This window comes from Haliotis rufescens, unplaced genomic scaffold, assembly GCF_023055435.1.
Source record: "Haliotis rufescens isolate VD_foot unplaced genomic scaffold, xgHalRufe1.0.p SCAF_8, whole genome shotgun sequence".
Classification (NCBI taxonomy): Eukaryota; Metazoa; Mollusca; class Gastropoda; order Lepetellida; family Haliotidae; genus Haliotis; species Haliotis rufescens.
In genome coordinates, this window is record NW_025964372.1 from 35,667,721 (window position 1) to 35,686,959 (window position 19,239).

The window sequence follows — 19,239 nt, forward strand, 5'->3', positions numbered from 1 at the left end:
CAACCAGAGGAGGTGGCATGATAAACTATGTATTTATAATGAATTCCTCACGCTTTTCACCATATTTTCTGCCATGATATATCCAGCTTCTTGTTTTTGCAATGAAACCCTAACTGGCCAAAGATGCCCCTGTGTGGGTCAGGTAGTTCATTTGGCGTCTGCTCACGGGTTCGTCTGCTCCCTGCGATACCACAGCCATCTTGAATTACCCTTTTCCTTCCTTGCATGTGAAGTTGTTTAATTTGCAAATTTGCTGCAATCCCTTGAAAAATAAACTTAAATGTTGGCGGACACGCCACCTTACAGCAATATTCCACTAACTATAAACAAACAGCTTAGTTCAAGACTAGAGCACCTGATCTAAGTGTGATAGTAATTTAAGATGTATGGCAGAAAGGTTATGTTCACACCTATAGTTTAAGATCAAGAAATGTTTAATCCTTATGCAATTTTTTTTATTTCACGTAAAATTATGAAGTGAGTGAGTTTTCTTCTCAGCAGTTGCCATGGAAGACATCCAAGCCTTACTTTGATGAACAAACACTTTACCACTGTGCTATACAAACTCCCAAGAAGGTTTAAGAAGAGTTAATATGTCAGACAGTCTGAAAAGAAAGACGCTATTGTCAAGTTTCTGACGAGTCAGACGGATTATAAGACAATGGTTCGAACATCAAAAGAGTACTTCAGAGTCGTAGCAGCTGAGAGAATGGCTATTGTGACCAGACTGGATAATGTATTTGTTTTTTCTACGGATAAATGTACTGGGTTTTCATGCTTTATAAGGGTGAAAAAGGAAATTTAGTGCATATTTTTGAACTGGCTATTAAGTGATTACAACATCTGTTTTGTATGAATATGACTTGTGGAAATAGCATGAAGAAGTATTGATCAAGGGCGGTATCTGCGTTCTGGCTGCAGCCACCATATGGGAAGTCATTATACTTTCACCTCCCTCCATGTGAGAAACAGTAAAACATTTAACTGTTTAGGTTCATATTTGATTCTACCCATGAATCCTTCCTTGTCCAGTTTCATGTGAAGTAAGATCAGCGGTATTCTGTCAATATTAGGAATCAGACTGTCTCCTGAAATATGGTGTGGTGCTGCTATCTGATGGTTGAAGAGACATTTGGATCAATGAGTATGTTATTGTTCAGACCACAATTCACACAGACTATAATAGTTAAGATTATTGCTATTAACATTCATTGTGGGAATTTTATGGGAATTTTGATCCAGACCGAATTGTTTGCTTTCTGCTTTTCTGATAAGTGGCCTGTAACAAAATTCTCTTTCAGTGATAATTTATTTATGCCATTCAGATAATAAGTTTACAATTCTACATGGAGTCAAGATGTGTGTGATGGACTATGTATGTAGCTGTCACGGCTTAGTGGTAAAGCATTGTTTCACTCACTCACCCAACAACTCACAGTGGTAGAGCTTCATTCACTCACTCACTCTCACTCACTCACTCACTCACTCACTCACTCACTCACTCACTCACTCACTCAACCACCAGGTGGAGTACAGAAGATCTCTGCAAGTGTGCTCATGAAGGGCATGGAGTGGGCCTACTGTGTTATAAAATGTCTACCCTTTGTGATACAAATATGCTTTATTTTTCAAGAGGTTTCATTTGACAACCCACTTTTTCCAACATCCTTCTTTGTGGTAGGCCCGCACGAAAGATTATAGGAGTTTACGTGGAGGCATCTGTTTTCAAGTGGTATGTGTTTCGGTGCTCCACACATCTGCATCAGGGTGGATTTTCTAAGTTTGGAATCTTGGAGGAGGCAACATCTTGTCAGGTGGGAAGCTTACATCTTGTGACATCTTAGACACCAGACTTAATGCCACAGTTCTGGAACGGGCTACGCTCACATCAAGAGTCTTGTGAAGCTTCCCTGAAACTTGTTTTCAAACATTGTTTGGTAGACCTTTTGACATCCAACAAATTGTTTAAGCATGATGCAAAATGTGAATCACCATCTCGGGCAAGTTGTTGGGAAATCCCTCTCTCATTCAAGATCTTGTTTCTTAGTTGTTAGGAAATCACTTTCTTGTTTCTACATGCTGATTGATGACTTAGACCATGTAAGGTTTAGGATCTTTTAATACCAGAGTGTTGTCTTGTGGTCTGGTGTATCCAACCCTGGAGAAACACTGATTTGAATGTTATCAAGTCACAGATGGTTTGATCAGATGTAGAAAATAAACAATCCAAACGTTTATGAGTGAACTGTAGAAATTGGAATGGAAATATAGGTCATAAAAAGACAGTCAAATCGGATAGATGTAAAGAATAATCATTTTCTGGGTATCTCTTCTGAACCAGGATGGCTTTTTCTGCATTTCTTTTCAATGATAGTTGACCTTGGCAATGATAATGATGACTTAGAAGTCACCTTGATGTTAACCCAAATATTAGCAGTTTCACAGATGCCCACTTGATCAAATCTATTCCCGGAATATTTACAAATATGCCATTCATCAGCTTTAACTTATAATTCAGAGGGCATTGATAAAGGTCAAAGTTGACAGAAGACTGAACAGCGAAGGTGATTATGAAGAAGACATATACAAAATGTCCATGGATATGATATCGAGATGTTTGATGTTGGTGAAGTCCTTCCATTTTGATCCGTTAATTAGTTTAGTTTATGCCAAAGGTCGCATGGGTTATTTTGTGTGTACAACTAACATGATATTTGTGTTGAGATTAGCTTAGTTTATACAATTCATCCATAGCTGCTGCGGTCCTGATGGTAGGAGTTGGAAAGGTAATTGGTGGCATCTGATCTGGGACTACAAGCCTGAGATGACAGGTGAAGCTAGGCTATATTGTATATTAGCATATTCTGACTTCAATTTCCATCGGTGTGCCCTGGCAGGGCAGTCGGTATTAAAATCTGTTTCTGTTTTCGCGTGTAAGGTTTGTTTGTTTACATGCAGACTTCCATTACCTGCTGTGCATATAATGAGGCAGGTATGTTCACTTGGGTGAATAGAATGTACAGGGACACAGATAATTGTTAATGCAATTGGAAATGGTTACAGAGGAAATAGCATTGGTATGTGGAACTTGCTGGTCACATTTTGGTTATGACTTGTGCTAATGAGTGTATCACATACAGTGATATCTAACAATAGATGACCCCGGATGACAAAGGAGATGCCACTGAAATCAAATTGCATCACAATGCTTTGCAGATCATTGTGATGTCATTGGTTACCATGATGTCACAATCAAATGACATCACTTATCTCTCTGCTGATGAAGCTGGTTAGCTGTACTTTTTACACACAAGACACTGGTTAATACTGTTTACAAGCTGAAAAAGTTGGAAGAATTATTTTGAAAGCCTTGGAGTTTTAAACTTCTTTTGATTCGTGTAATTGATTTCAAATGACTTTCAGGTTACATTTTCTGATAGGGAGTAGAGAGGAGATCAGTATAAATCTTATCAATGTCCTGACACTATTTCCTTACAATAAACTCACTGACTCAGAAACAAATACCAACTGGTATTAATGGACCACTAGTGTTTATTACTTGGTACTTGGTCACCAAGCTGACCACTGCTGTTTGCTGGCAATATAGTATCGGAAATTACCAACTAGTTCTACTTTGGTTCTTATCCTCTCTGACATAGCCCTCCATAAGGAATTCCCTTTGATTTTAGCTTATGTTTCTCAATGTTTCTTCTCATGAGCAGCTACAGTAAGATCGTCTCTTTGATATACCCGATAGGTTTTCTAATTTGGCTCAGGTTTAGACTAACTACATTCACTGCAAGGCTGACAAATTGAATTTCCTCCACAATGAATAAAAAACTACAAACTGCTCGGTCCTGGCTCTAGAAGTAGGTGCCTCGAGGGAGAAGAAATCTAAGCAGCATTAATCAATGAGAAAAGTCCAAGAATCCAGTAGAATCCTGACAGCCAAAACCATGACCTCCAAATCAAATAACAAAATACATATATGCAAACAATTATAAAGCTCTGTATTATGCAAATCGAGTGTTTTGTGCGGTTCACAGGCATTGAAAGTTTACATGACTGTTTTGCTGAGTTTAAACAGACAGAAACGCATTATGTAAGTAAACATGTCTATGTATTCAAGCAATTGGGAAGTTAATTGATTTATTCTGGCATGCCATCACTTGGGCTGCTTTCAAGGAGGCTGTCTGAAGGAAGTGCAATGTGGTGGAGGTTTTGGGTAGCTAGCTTCATGTTCTCCGCTCATCCGTCATTACACCTATCACCTGCTCCCAGCATATGTCATTGATAGAAGACTCTCCAAGATTGACAAGGAATTTCAAAAACTCCTTACAAGATTTGGACATGGGCCAAAGCATATCTTGCCGTCCTTGTATCTGGTATTGTCAGAAAACACAACTCCACTTGGGCCTGTAATAAACACCATGTTTAGGTGAGATCCAGCATTGTGTTTTGACCTTTCCCCTTGTCTTACATATGGAGGTAATACTGGATAAATATTTATGTTACAGAACGGATAGGTGATTTCTCTATACCTCTGAGATTTGAACCTTTTAACCCATGTTCAGGGCTCAGGGTTTTTAGTGTCAAGACTACCATTACTGCCATACACTTACATGGCCTTGATTGTATGTAGCATTAATGTCGACTTGTGCACGTGCCAGTTGGCGTCTTGTGCCAATTGTTCTTGGTCCGACTGAAAGTACTTATACTTGAAAATTGAAACTGTTTGGTAAATATTGCTTGGTTTGGCGTCATTGATGAGTTTGGGTATACAACAAAGCAGCCTATGTCATTCCCAGTTACTTCCCTAGATTCAAAATCGCCCGGTGGGGATTCTGGATTAGAATTGGTCCCCTGCAACCTATGTTGGTTACAAGATGGTGATGAAATGTGCCAAATCGATAATGCTTGTACAATGCTTGTTTCCTGCCCTGTGAGTGAGTAAGTGAGTGAGTTGGGTTTAACGCCGCCCTTACCAGTATTCCAGTCATATCACGGCGTGTCAGCTGTGGGAGGAAAGCCAGAAGTGATGCAGGTCTCAGACGTTTACCATTTCGGTGAAACCCACGAGTATGGGTATGGTGCTGACAAACCTAGAAACATAATCGGGGTGAACGGGGATTCGAACCCTCAATCATAGGTTTCTGGCGTGCCCAAGGGACGCAACTCTGCACAGCGAATCGCCCTGTGAAGGCATCGTGTACAATATATTCAGCAATTTAATCCGTCAGGTGGTCAAACAAACTCGGAATCACCACATGTATATGAACTAAACAAGACAGGCTCTTCTGTATATAGACTAACACTAAGTCTATGAAAACATTTCTTTAAAATAATTGTAATTTTTTTTTTTCAAAAGAACCTTTCTTTCTCTGCTGTTTTCATATAAGTAAACTAGACTTGGTTAAGTTTGACCTAGACTTGCCAAGGCTTTTAGTAAAAATAAATAAATATATGTATAAATTCAAGTCATGGCGCAGGAGTTTTCTTTATGATGCCTCGTGAATTGTCTAAATGCGGACTTTATTTGTTCTGATGTGGCTTGAAAGTTAAACTCACAGATAACTAAGCTGTCAAGAGACAAAAAACTAAAGGTCATGCTTCTTCAAATCGTAAGAATTGTGGGTATGGGCTCGAAGTGTGGGGAACTCATGGATACTGATAGACCTGTGTTTCAAGGTTGCCAAAGATGGCAGACGATGGTAAAAAAGCCTTCACTCTGTGTTCCAGCAGAATCCAAGTGACTCCAGGCGTGATGGAGGGAGCCATTCTCACCCGTCACTATCTCGCTAAGATAGCCACTATCCCTCTGCAGAAATCTTATTTCACCTTATCAGCACCATGAGTGACAGGAGTAATTCAAATGTGTGACCAGCCTCTTTTTTAAGCTACTCTCTGGGAATAATTAGCAACTTTCCATTGATAAAAATTTAGGTTCTTGAATCAAATCAAATTTTTGTAAAGACTGTTTTTGTCAGCATGTAACATTGATACTTTTTAGATCGGGGAATATGTGGGCAGCGATATGTTGGAGATAGAATCATGGCGTGCTGTCGAACTTGGTCCTCGGATTGTTTGTTCAAGAATAGGAAGCCAGTGCACATGTTCAATATTTAAAAATAAAAGATTAAATTCCTGCAGTCTGTTCAGGAGAGTTGTGCTTGGCATACTTGCCTGATGCAGTGAATGCACTGTTGTGAGTCGACGCGAATAGCTGCAAAATTGCTGATGTGGCGTTAAGCAATATTCACTCACTCATTCAGTCACTCACTTAGTTGTGAGAGCATGCTGGGGGGGGGGGGGCACAGGTGGCACAGGCGCTGCAATTTGCTCTGCAGAGTTGCACCCCTTTGGGCACGCCAGAAACCAGTTGTGGGTTCGAATCCTGACTTTCTCCCACATCAAGCTGACACGCCATAATAAAACTGGAATACTGTTCAAAGCACTGTTTAACCCAGACGACTCTTTCATAAAGGCAGGCAAAGTTTAGGAACATTTTTACGACACAAAATAACTTTTAAATGACAATTGTGTGAAGCATTTATTCTTTCCCTATATCCGTGACGGATGGTTTACCATAATGATTGTGTTGTTTAGGATGATTAGGATGATTGTGGATGGATGATCGATAATTTTATTGATCCATTATTAATCCATTATTAGCAAAATATACTACTCAAAACAAGTAAAAGAACCCCCACAATAGGGAGGCTGTGTGCTGCAGTTCCCGCCAACCATGACAGGCTAACCACACATCCCTAGAAAAAATCGGGTGTTCTTTAACTTTTCTTAGTAGTATACAACACTTTCCGTATTCAACGTAATAAGCGCCCAGGGCGCTCTCAAAATTAGAAATAGGGGTCTCTAATTAGAATATTATTTTGTTGGAAAAAACAGAGTTGAAAGATAAATTTCGTGGTTTATGCTGACAGCCTGAAATATTTATGTTAGACATACATTTTTCAGGAATTTGGTTGCCCATAATTACGTGTGCATATAACATACGAGTGCATATTGTACACAAATAAATGAGTCTTGTGTACATTGATCAATTGGAAGGGGTGCTAATTGGGATTGTTCACTAGCCAATATATTAGCAAATATCTCCATGGGCGCTTATTAGAGCAGGGGGCTTATTACGTCGAATATGGTATGTGCTTGAATCTGAGAGCCTCACAACACACATACAGTAGTAGTGGTCACTTTTGTATATACTCTATTTCCAGTCATCTGTACTATACATACAGTCATAATGACTTCCATTCTTGTAAACTTCACAAGATGCAGCCATTCTCGCATTATTTGTTATACAACACATCAAATCTGATATATGTTTCGCAGCCACAGCTGATCTTGTCTAAACATCAGAAGGCCAAGGGTTACAAGACGTGATGTACAGTTTTTTAGTCAGAGTGAAGAGGCTGGGGATGTTTTTTCTGGTGTGTTGTATGTTTGTTCAAGGAAACTATCAACGTTATCTTACAGCCATATATGATTGATTAGTAAATGAGGACACTGCTGTTGACAACTAAAAAACCATACACACTCCGGCATGGAAAAAAAATATTGGGTGACCCTTTTTCATGAATTTCAAACTCGTAAAGATTTTAACTGTTGTCTCATGGAACAATTTGTCTTGGATTGAGAAAAAAAGAAGCAGATTAAATTTCTCAACAGTCAGTATTCCTAGACAAAATCTCAAATCACACAAAAAATTGTCAGGTTGGATTTCAAAATTGGAGAGAAAGGAATTCTTCACAAGCAGTAGATTTTGACACTTTTTAGATCATTGTCGGTGATACGATCTCCCTGTGGAAATCTTGGGAGAACAAAGAAAGTTCAATTGTTTTTGACAAACCATTTCATGTGTTATTCAAGTCACGGAATTTGACCTCCACTTGTATATGTTACTTCATGTTATTTTTATTGTTACTATCCATTTCAAAATTCAAGATGTAGATAATGCACTCTTAAGTTAAATAAACATACTCGCAAATGGTTGCTGTACAATGAATTTGGAAATTCTCAATTCTGATTGGTCAATCAGAGGTTTCCTAGCTCCACATGGAAGTATTGTTGAGTTGTGGCTACCCTAATGTTACAACTGATACAAGAAGATGAGTCATTTGAATTGACCAGAATTGATGTGTTGAGCCGTTGAAACCCCCTGAAATATCCCCTGCAGGGACCATCCAGGTAGTCCTGAGTAATCAGACCTCCATGGGTCAACTCTTCATGTCAAAATAATGATACATGTATTTTATACCTTTCAGGCAATATCACGAAATGCATTGTTCGCCACTCAACTGTCAGTGGTTCTGTTGGAGTTTGCAGACACCAGATGCCTTCCCATTATCGCATATCAACCAGCTAACATCCTATGTATGACCAAAAGTCTTAAGTCTATGCAACTTAGAAAGTTATTAATATCAAATATTTCATTCACAATAAATTGGCATAGGTATGGCCATATTTTCCTGAATCAGTGTTAATGGTAAACATGTAAACAGGCAACACTCAATAGCAGACGTTTCATTTACAAGTTTTGTATTGTGGTTGTGTCCGTGTCTTTTGAATAATTCATGACTTCTGCTACCAAATCACTAAATAATTCTTCATGATCTGTGTCAGTACCCAATATATCTTTTACCATCTGTGTTCTGAAATAAGATCATCATGGCCATATTGCCTCAGACAATCAGCTCCCTCTCCACATCCTCCCATCTTGGAATAAATTACACCATTCTTGATTAACTCCAGTCTTTGTGTTGAGTTGCCTTCAAATACATACATCTCAAGACTTCCTTCAACAAACGAGATTTGATTATCCAACAGGGACTCATAAACTTTCTCCATCTTCGCAGGGTGACAAAATTAAGGCGCCTTCATCCCTAACATATGCTAATGCCCTGTATGGCAATACCATTTGCCATTTGTGACCTTCCGATCACTGATTTTAATGGGGTATTTATATGTAGTTAGAGGCAGTAGTTAGGAAAGTAGTATAATTCCATCACACTCGTGCCCTTTTAGGATTCTGTTGAAATCAGCAACCAAATTTTATTGACTTGGCCACAGGAAGGGGATGATTTTGTTCTAATGAATGTATTTGAGTGGTACTCTCACATAAAGATCCATGTTAAATTCAACATTTGATGCCATGAACATTACGTCAGGTCATTGTGTGAACTTGGGCAGAAAACAAGAACGTAATTGGAAATAAATGGCTCAAAACTTTTTCATATTTGTGATATCATTTGATAATAATGCTATTTTCCATTATTCGTGTTACGTGGGCTATAACATCCCATCTGTGGAATACGCTGGCATCGAGGATGATTTCCTGTGGACCATGGACAAGATTGATAATGTGTGGGTGGTGCATGATGGGCTTGATAGTTTCTCTTGTTTCAACATCAGGATATTGGATAAAGAGGGTTGATACTGTCTTGGATGTTGTTCTGCTGATCAAAGTTGGTGGGAGGACACAGTGACATTTTGAAGCAGTATTAGATGTTACAACTCAACAACAAGGTTTGAAATAGAAAGAACTTGGGGATACAAAACCTACAGAGGCTCCCTTGAAGATCCTGGTTAGAATTGGTCTTCATCAACCCATGCTTGTCGTTAGAGGTAAACCCTTGAAGACCCGGGGTAGAATAGGTCTTCATCAACCCATGCTTGTCATTAGAGGCAGACCCTTGAAGATCCGGGGTAGAATTGGTCTTCATCAACCCATGCTTGTCATTAGAGGCAGACCCTTGAAGATCCAGGGTAGAAGTGGTCTTCATCAACCCATGCTTGTCATTAGAGGCAGACCCTTGAAGATCCGGGGTAGAATTGGTCTTCATCAACCCATGCTTGTCATTAGAAGCAGACCCATGAAAATCTGGGGTAGAATAGGTCTTCAGCAACCCATACTTGCTGTAAAAGACGACTATGCTTGTCGTGAGAGGCTACTAATGGGATCAGGTGGTCAGGCTCGCTGACTTGGTTGATGCATGGCATTGCGTGGATCAATGCTCATGATGTCAATCACTGGATTGTTGGATCCAGACTTGATAAACACAGACCGCCATCATATAGCTGGAATATTGCTGAGTATGGTTTTAAACAACAAACAAACTTTAGGTAACACCTGCTTTATTCATCTGTAGTTGACATAAAACCAACTGAAAACTGAATTGTGTGATTTATGAAGACTGGCGATGAGAATGGAGGCACTGAACACCCTTTGAGCTTTCAACCCTTTCCAGACCTACTGATTTTGATAGGAGATGAGGGACTTTTTATGATGCTAAGATTACTTCTCGGAAGAGGGACCTTTTAGAATTTACAAGCAATGGACAAATTATGATGGCTTCAGAACATTCATAGTGATGTGATTGCTGTTGTTGGCTGGGAATAAGTGTTTCTCTTTACTAACCAATCTTTGTATCGCTGATGTTTATCCCATCACATGGAAAACTGTAAACATGAATTCCGATTGTGTGAAGTGTTGTGAGACAAATCTGTGAAGGATAAACCAGTTTAATGTCTGAGAAGCTTGGGGCTTTCCATGGTTTGCACTGGGTAGCATAAAAGGGGCAGTCACTGGTAGAGTAGACTAACGCTTGGTCTCTGTAAATTTATAATTTTGATAGAAACAAGCAGCTACATTTAAATTAAAATGGATCCCCAATGAGATGGGTTTTCAGAATCTCTGGAAAATCAAGACTTTTTCCATTTAGGGCTACAGCATTACAGTAAGGGTTGGGTTGAAGGGAAAATAACATGGTTCAGGGACTGAGAGACCGACAGTGGCAAATCTAGACTTGGTTCATTTAGAGCATTACACTAAGGGCTGGGCAGAAGGGAAAAAAAACATGATTTAGGGACTGTGAGACTGACTACTGGTAGACAAGTTCTTCAACGTTTCTTTCTAGCCTCTGTTGTACCAATTGCACATTAGCTGTGTGCATGTGATTAATGAGTTTTTGAAACGTTAAACAAACCAATTTAAGTGCACCTGATCTCAAAGAAGTCTCAACTGGTATGAGTCAATAAGGGTTTGTTGAAATCTGTGATTTCATTTGCAAAAATAGATTATTTCTTCTGTTGAAATTATGACCTAAAACAATATTCCAAATAAAATATATATTTTGAGAAAATAGATTTAAATTTGAGCTTGCAGATGTTCTTGTAACTAAATGAAAAGTTTGTGAAAGAATAAAGTGTTAAAAAACCAAACTCTCATTAACTGGCAGGAAGTTGATAGAAACTTTCTGCAAGTCTGAATCCGATATAATACAGTTTCTCTGTAGGGTATTTATTTTTTGCGCTTAGTTATTTTTGAGTAATAACAATGTTCAAAGCCGTATACAATCTATCTCTGAATGAGACATTGATCTTGGAAGATTAATTTCATGCCCTTAAGCACTAGCTTTCAACAATGCGCTGCTGAGTTGAAAATGTACACATTAAAACTCGCGGTTCGCACGCTGGCACTTTCACAGTATTGATTTTGTGATCAGATGCGTATATTTGAGGCACAACTCTGGTCGAGGGGCTGGTTCGGTATTGATTCTTGAAGCGCTGCCATTGTTGCCAAAGAATTGCTAAGGGAAGTTGACTTCTTTGAGTAAGTAATACTGTACAGGTCTGAGAAACTACATCATGGAGAAAAAGCATGGCGTGTGTTCATGTCAAACCTAATATGATTTGAACCTGAAAAAGGCAGTTCCAGGTTGGTTTGCACATTAGGAATGTTTTCGGTTGGGTTTTCAAGAAAGTATATGTATAACCAGTGATATTGAAGATGAGTTTCACCTTATACTTAAGTGTCCACTTTATGTCTAACTATGGTTTGTTTGTTTGTTTGTTGTTTAATGCTGCACTCAGCATATACCTGCAATATTGCTGAGTCTGGTGTTACACAACAAACAAATACACAAATGATGCATGTCATTGTATCCCAATTGCATGGATTGATGCTGATGATGTCAGTCACAGGATTGTCTTGTCCAGACTCGATTATTTACAGACAGCTGTCAAATAGCTGGAATATGGCTGAGTGCAGTGTTAAACAACAAACAAACAAACAAAACAAACTTATGAATATGGCAAGAGTAGCTTTTATTTTATGAATCTCTGTCCAATAGTGATGACACCAGGTGTAAATTAGGTTAAAAATATTGATGATGATTATGTGTTGGAATATGCACACATCCTTCATATTTAAGCTCCAAGTTTCCTTATAATAGCTGATGTTCCTTATTGATCCTTCTGTGAATGTCAATGGGTAATCAGGACTATCACAGACCTAATCACAGCTGTAAGCACCTCAAACCATATTAACATGAAAAGAACTTTTGAGAAAATAACGGTACTTGTCTGAAGAACTTCCTTGAAACATGTTGAAGAGGCAGAATGCCTGGTCAAAGATCGCCAGAAATATTGCTAGTTCCACAAAGGCATGTTTTGGTCCTTTGGGGATGGTCCTCACATCAAAGCACAAACAGCTTGTACAACTTCCCTGATGTCGTGTGTTGGACATTTCTTCCAGCCACTATTTCTTCTTGTGACTCAGGATGTTCCTCTAATGAATGCTGGGTAATTGCTTTGGACAGAGGCTCAGGTTGAAAGGTGTAAGCTGGTTGTTGCGTCAATAGCACATGACATTAATGGGGTTCTTTAGCGTTAGAGGATAGAAATTACTGCTGCAGGTGGTAGTTTCTGGACTTTATTTCGGAAGAGTCTCAAGAATGTCCTGTACCAAAGTGATGAAAGGATATGGGGGGATGAGGGTCTGTCTCATTCTGAGAACTGTCTGGTTTTGTCCTTAATGATGGTATTCACTACCCTGTAGTCACAAGCTGGGCTACACAAACAGTCCTGCTTATACAGAATAGTTAGGAGATATATACATTGTTGCATGTGTAGTCTCATTCTGCAATAATTGTTAATAATAATTGAGTTAAACCCAGAAATGAGTGAGTGAGATTGGTTTAACGCCGCTTTGAACAGTATTCCAGTTATATCACTCATATCAGATTAATGTAGGAGGAAAGCCCGAAATGATGCAGGTAATAGACGTTTACCACTCACAAGAAGGGGATGGTGCTGACAAACCTAGAAACATAATCGGGGTGAACCTGGATTCAAATTCTCGATTATAGGTTCACAACTCTACACAGCGGCCGCACGCTCACCCACCTAGGAAATGATGATCTTGAGTCTAAAGAAGTGCAAATTCGAATAAGCAAAATGTTTATATGAAAAATATGCTGAATATTAAATAATATGGCTACTTCCTATTGCTTCAGTCATGAAATATTTATAGGCTTAGGAAAGAAATAATAGATTGTTCTGCTGCCAAGGCTGTGGTAGACATCCAATAATGTTGATAGCCTCTAATACCCCGTCGTCTGCACTACGGATAATGTCGAAAGACAGTTTTCACTAGGCAACAGCCTCTGCTTTATTTTTGGAGTGAAATAAAATGTGACATTGCTTGTATTCCATTTGTGGGTTTCCTGTCGCACATTTGTAGTTTCTCGTTTTCAACGACCTCTTGCATCTGTGATGGCATATAGTCTCCATTGTTAGCTCGCCTTGTTTTCCAAAAGGATTTGTTGACACTTATGTATGGTGCACGTGCACATCAAACGTTCACACCACCATTAACCTACTCACCTATGTTCAATCATCAACTAACAATGTAATTCTAAAATAGTTTCCTTTTGCTCAGATCACTGTGTGATTGAAAACACATTTCATACTTTAGGCAAACAATAAACATGTGGATTGCATTGTCCATATTTCAACAAAATACATTTGCACAGTATTATTTGTTCATAGGATAGACCCTTTTATGAAAACTTTCTTTGAATACATCCTATTGGAATTCCATCTTGGAATTGGTTCCAGCAACCTCTGCTGATTGTGTGAGGTGATCAATTGGATTGGGTCACAGACTCGGTTACTTGCATGTCATCGTACCCCAATAGTGTTGAACAATCTTCACAGTATCTATCACTGAACGTTTTTTACAAATGACTCGCATTGTAGATGAGAAAAATAATGACCCCTTTTTCTTGCAGTCAAGTGTCCAAAGAGAACATTTTGTTATTTTTATTTATTAAAAATAATAATTGATCTTCTGTTTATGTTGGAAAAAATAATGGAACTCCTAAACATTAAAAAAACAAATGTTCATCTCAAATAAAAAATCCAGGCCCCAAATTGTTGCTCCCTAAGAGATGTGGGAGGGGGAGAGTTCTAATTTCACCCTTCATCCCTGTAAACCTGTATCCGACCCCTTTCTACCCCCATCCCACCCACCCATCATGCAAAGCCCAGTATCAGTGGCAACCCTATAGGTTCTGGTTCATGGACTACAAATGCTGGCATTTTCATGCTTCGTTGATGTCATGTCATTGATATACTTAGCACAATTGCCTTCATGTAACTCAAGCCAACATTTGACAAAACCTTACCTATTAAACGTGGGCAACATACAGGCTTGATTTTCTCTAGTCAAAAGTAGTTAGCCCAAGGGGAGATAATCCAAGACTTAACACAGTTGTGTTTCCGTTTGATAATGACATGATTGGACTGTGATGATCATGTGGTTTGTTATCACAGGTATAGTAAATATTTCAGGGTTATACACCGGGGAGGTGTGAGTTACTGCCTGAGGGAGGAAAAATTAAAGAGGGGGTGAGGAGACTACAGGTACTGAAATGGAAAATTGAAAGCAAGGCCTGACAGGAACAAACAAGAGGATATACCCTGTAAAATACAGGTTCACGTATCACAGGTCCTTTGGGCATTTAGTGTGGATTATGTGTGTTTATACACATACTATCTAAACATTTTAGAAATGATCAATCTGAAAGACTGGGTACTTGTGATAAAGCAGACATGGAAGTAATGGCCCATACCATGCTTTGTTAGAACGTGTTTACAACATCATGGCTTTGAACTAGTGTGGTAAGAAAACATAGAAGTGAGATAGCTGTCTAAAACATACAGTGTGTTATATGTAAAACAAAGTTTGTGTTTGTAGGAAATAATGGCTTTGTATGAACTGGCTGCTGCCATAAAACATAATGCAATATTGATGATGGCGCTGGGGGTCTGTGTATGCCATCAACGGCGAACCTATTGTTTCAGTGCAGTGCACTCATGCGTTCGAAGATCTGAGGAAGTAGTTGACAGTGACTGTGCATTGTACGTAGAACATGTTTTGTTTGTTTGTTGTTAATGCAGCACTCAAAATTCCAGCTATGTGACGGCAGTCTTTAAATAATCTAGTCTGGACCAAACAGTCTGGTGATTGATGTCATGAGCATCGATCTAACATATCTGTTTAGCCTTTGTTTCAAAACAAGACTAATTTTGTCTTTTGTATTTTTCAGGATACGAACAGAAAGAAAGGGCGGTGCCTGGTGTCCTACATTAGCCATTACCAAAGATGTTTACGAGTACTTGCAGATTGACCTTGGAAAACTAATGGTCATTACCATGGTGGAAACACAAGGTCGATTTGGAAATGGAAAGGTAAGGGACATTTTAAGTCTTTGAAAGGCATTTTGAAGTGATGCACATAAGGAAGAAAATTTATGGATGTCTACTTCTTTATTATGAGGAACACATCGTTTCATTCACCTGATGAAGGTGTAAGTATAAGTAAGTACATACTCTGAAATATTGAGTGAGTGAGTGAGTGAATATGGTTTTACGCTATTTTTAGCAATATTCCAGCAATATCACAGCAGGGGACACCACAAATGGGCTTCACACATTGTACCCATGTCGGGAATCGAACTCGGGTCTTCGGCGTGACGAGCAAACGCTTTAACCACTAGGCTACCCAACCGCCTCCCAAAATATTGTTCCTCATAATAAAAATGTTGACATCCGTAAATGTTCTTCCTTAAGTGACATGTTGTTTTGCCAGACATCAAGGAACACTACGTGCTTGGCACAAGCTATCACCATTTGGCCTCACACATACACAGGTATCCTTGGATTAACAGAATTTGGGTGCTGTGTACACATGGTGTGACATGATTCACTGAGATAATTTTCCAGTGTCAGACACTATCTGACCTCATCCGTGGTTCTAGTGGATAGAGTGTGCGGAAGGTTCGATCCCCGGACGCATCGCACCAAAAGATCTTAAAGGTGGTACTTTAAAGGTTACCCTACAGACACACAGACAGACACACCGACAGACACACAGACAGAGACACACAGACAGACACACACAGACAAACACACAGACAGACACACAGACACACAGACAGACACACACAGAGTACAGAGTAATATATCAGTGTTCTCACCTCACTGATGCTGTCCAAAAATCACAGAATTAATTCATACAGATTTCCTTTTTACAATACTGACTACCTAGTTGGGAGAAAGTTTTAGACCCCTAAGGGCAAGTAAGCCCCACAAGCAATTAGTCACACACCCCGATGTCACACCTGCTATATTCACAGGGAGTTCTGACATCCCCAGACTACAACAGAAGGACCTGGATTGATTCCGTGGGTCAAATACACTTTTTGTAAGAAAATAGCTATGTGTGCACCATTGCCATTCTCAATGGCCCATTAATTATAAAGAAACAGATGATTCAAGATCTGTCCTCCGTACAGTAAAGTTCATTTGTGTGATGGTAATGCAGTTGAGAAAAAGTGATTACGACAAATGAATTTTCTTTTTCTTCATTAATCCTGGAGAATAAGGTGCAAGAGAGGCCACTCTTTACTGGCCATTGATTTTTCGGGGCCTCATGGGTGAGACTGAGATCAAAGGTTGCTGCTCTTGTAATTAAGGAGGTGAAATCTTGTTGTTTTTCTTGGTCTAACTACTCACAGGGGCAAACTAATAGACATCTCTTGTACCTCGCAAAGCTGGGGCTGTTTCCTCGTGATCAGGCCATGTTAGAATTATTGGACTTTTGGTCTTGAGTGTCTAGGTATTGACATTTCTGTCAACTGGCCTAATCCTTTGAAGTACAGTGATAGTTGATGGAAGGTCAAGTGATGTAGGATTACCTCCCCTTGATGACACCCTTCGCTGCAGGGAATACATGTTCGTCTCAAGAGATGGAACTGATTCTGTTCAAAGAACATATGCTTCATCTTGAAATCTAACCTGCTCCTTCTCCAGGTTTATTAATGCATGTAGAAATACCATGCCAGACCTCTTCAAGCTGTTAAATTGTCAGACAAGTAGGAACCTGTGTCCAATGTTTCAACACTGTATTTTAAATATGTTGGACACCCCCCAACAAAAGAGTTAAATTTCAATACAGTAAACTAAGTTTGTACCCCCCCCCCAACAAAAGAGTTAAATTTCAATACAGTAAACTACGTTTATATCGAACACGCTTATAACGAAACAACACATATAACAAATTGTTTCAGGTCCCATCCGTTTTTTGCTGTATATGTGCTTTACATATGCCTATAACAAACTATGGTTGTAACAAACTAATATCAGGGGTCTCTTTGAGTTCGTTGTAACCATAGTTTCCTGAATCTACAATAGTTATGCTTTTCTGCTGATGATGAGATGAAAGAAATGCAAGGGTCATGACTCTAATTAATATCATTTCAATAAATCAATCAAACGCGATATGATTTCAGTAAATCAAACAAGACGTGTTTTCTTATTCTGCAGACATTTTGCAAAATTTCAGAAATCCCTTTTATTCGTCTTCCTTTCAAGTTGAAAGAAAGACAGACTGACGGACAGACAATAGGATTGATGGAAATCACCAATGTTCATATATCCCTCCCACATCAGGGTAAAGACATGATCTATTGTTCACAATGGCCAAAGGAAGCAGGTACCAACACTCGAGTCAGGATAAATCAATGGTAGCTACAGAGTTCTCTGCCCTTGCTCTCCTGGACTTACCTTCTCCTCCAATCCGGATCTTCGATCAATTCTACGTCTTCCGTTTTCATCTGTGCAATATTGACCCGAGCCTGTCACTGTCATTAAGCCCTACCTTAGGCCAATATCGATTCTACTCAGTAATTGCTTCTTCAATGCAGTCGGACAATGCAGCACCAATGGCTGCCATTCCGATACTTTCAGCGTGCCTGCAAATTGGATCAACTCAAGGTTGAAAATACTTTTGCAAACATGTCCATATTTATTTCATTCAACTATTTAAAACCATTGTTTCAATATGGATTGCTGTATGATATTTTCAAAGTAGTGTTAATGTAGTGCGTACATTTTTGTTTTGTATAAAAAGAAAGGTGAACTACGAACCCTCTTCAGTCATGTTTCACGCTGATGAAAATGGTATGTTAAATGAAACTGTAATTACATAAGGAGTATCAGCATGACTCTGTCTGTTGTTTGAATTGGCCAGCATGCAAGACAAAAGAAAATCTTCCCAAATTACAGGAACAGCAATTACTCAGGGCAATTTATTGAAATGCATGGCATTAATTGAATTAGGTGACAGAAATCTCACAGGGCCAAGAGATTTTGTGTTTGATGTCATCTCTGACTGATATTAAGAATGTCGTTTATTTCTCGAGAGGATCTTAATGACACATTTCTCAACAAGACATGAAACTTGTTTTGTTTGAAGGCGTGTTACCAGGGATACAACACTTGAGAATTGGAAGAAAAATGAATGTGTCAAATTTTCACTTTTGCTTTTGCTGATCTAAAGCAATTAGTTCTCATGAATATGAACAATCATTTTAAATATCTGCTTCCTACTTCAAAGCATTCGCTTCAAAGCCAAGAAAAAAACAATGACCTTTTGAAAAAAAGGACAAAGAACAGTTGCCTTGCCATGATGACAAGTTAGAATTACGATTGGTCAATTATTGACCAATTAGAGACATCGAGGTGTTAAACCATGCTGGATTGGTGGAGCGAGTGAGGAAGCAAAGATGGTGGCATTTGAGGTCATAGTGAGGACCCAAATTGTTTTACACAGAAAAACATCCCAATTCACTGGATTTGAAATGGCCGGGAGTTATAGGAAATCAGTGACTATTTTGTCCAGTCTCACACAAGAATCAGAAGTCAGATGAACACTGTTGCTATCTTCAGAATAGGTTTGTTAGGCTCTCAATGCCTCAAGCTATTTTCAATTTGAATTATGAATAACAAAAATATTGAGCTGTAGGTAGGCCAAGAGATTAGATTATTGGACACTGTTCCCCAGTGCCTCAACAGACAAACAAGGAGCAAGGATCA

General features: G+C 39.0%; 1 protein-coding gene across 2 annotated transcripts in view; it reads left to right on the forward strand.

Moving 5' to 3' along the window:
* Nucleotides 1–19,239, forward strand: part of LOC124141796 (discoidin domain-containing receptor 2-like) — a 237,610-nt gene that overhangs the window by 173,241 nt on the left and 45,130 nt on the right. For both annotated transcript variants that reach the window (XM_046509913.2, XM_046509914.2), the window contains exon 4: nt 15,411–15,552. In XM_046509913.2, the coding sequence (XP_046365869.1) occupies nt 15,411–15,552 (142 nt within the window). The remainder of the gene's footprint in view (nt 1–15,410; nt 15,553–19,239) is intronic.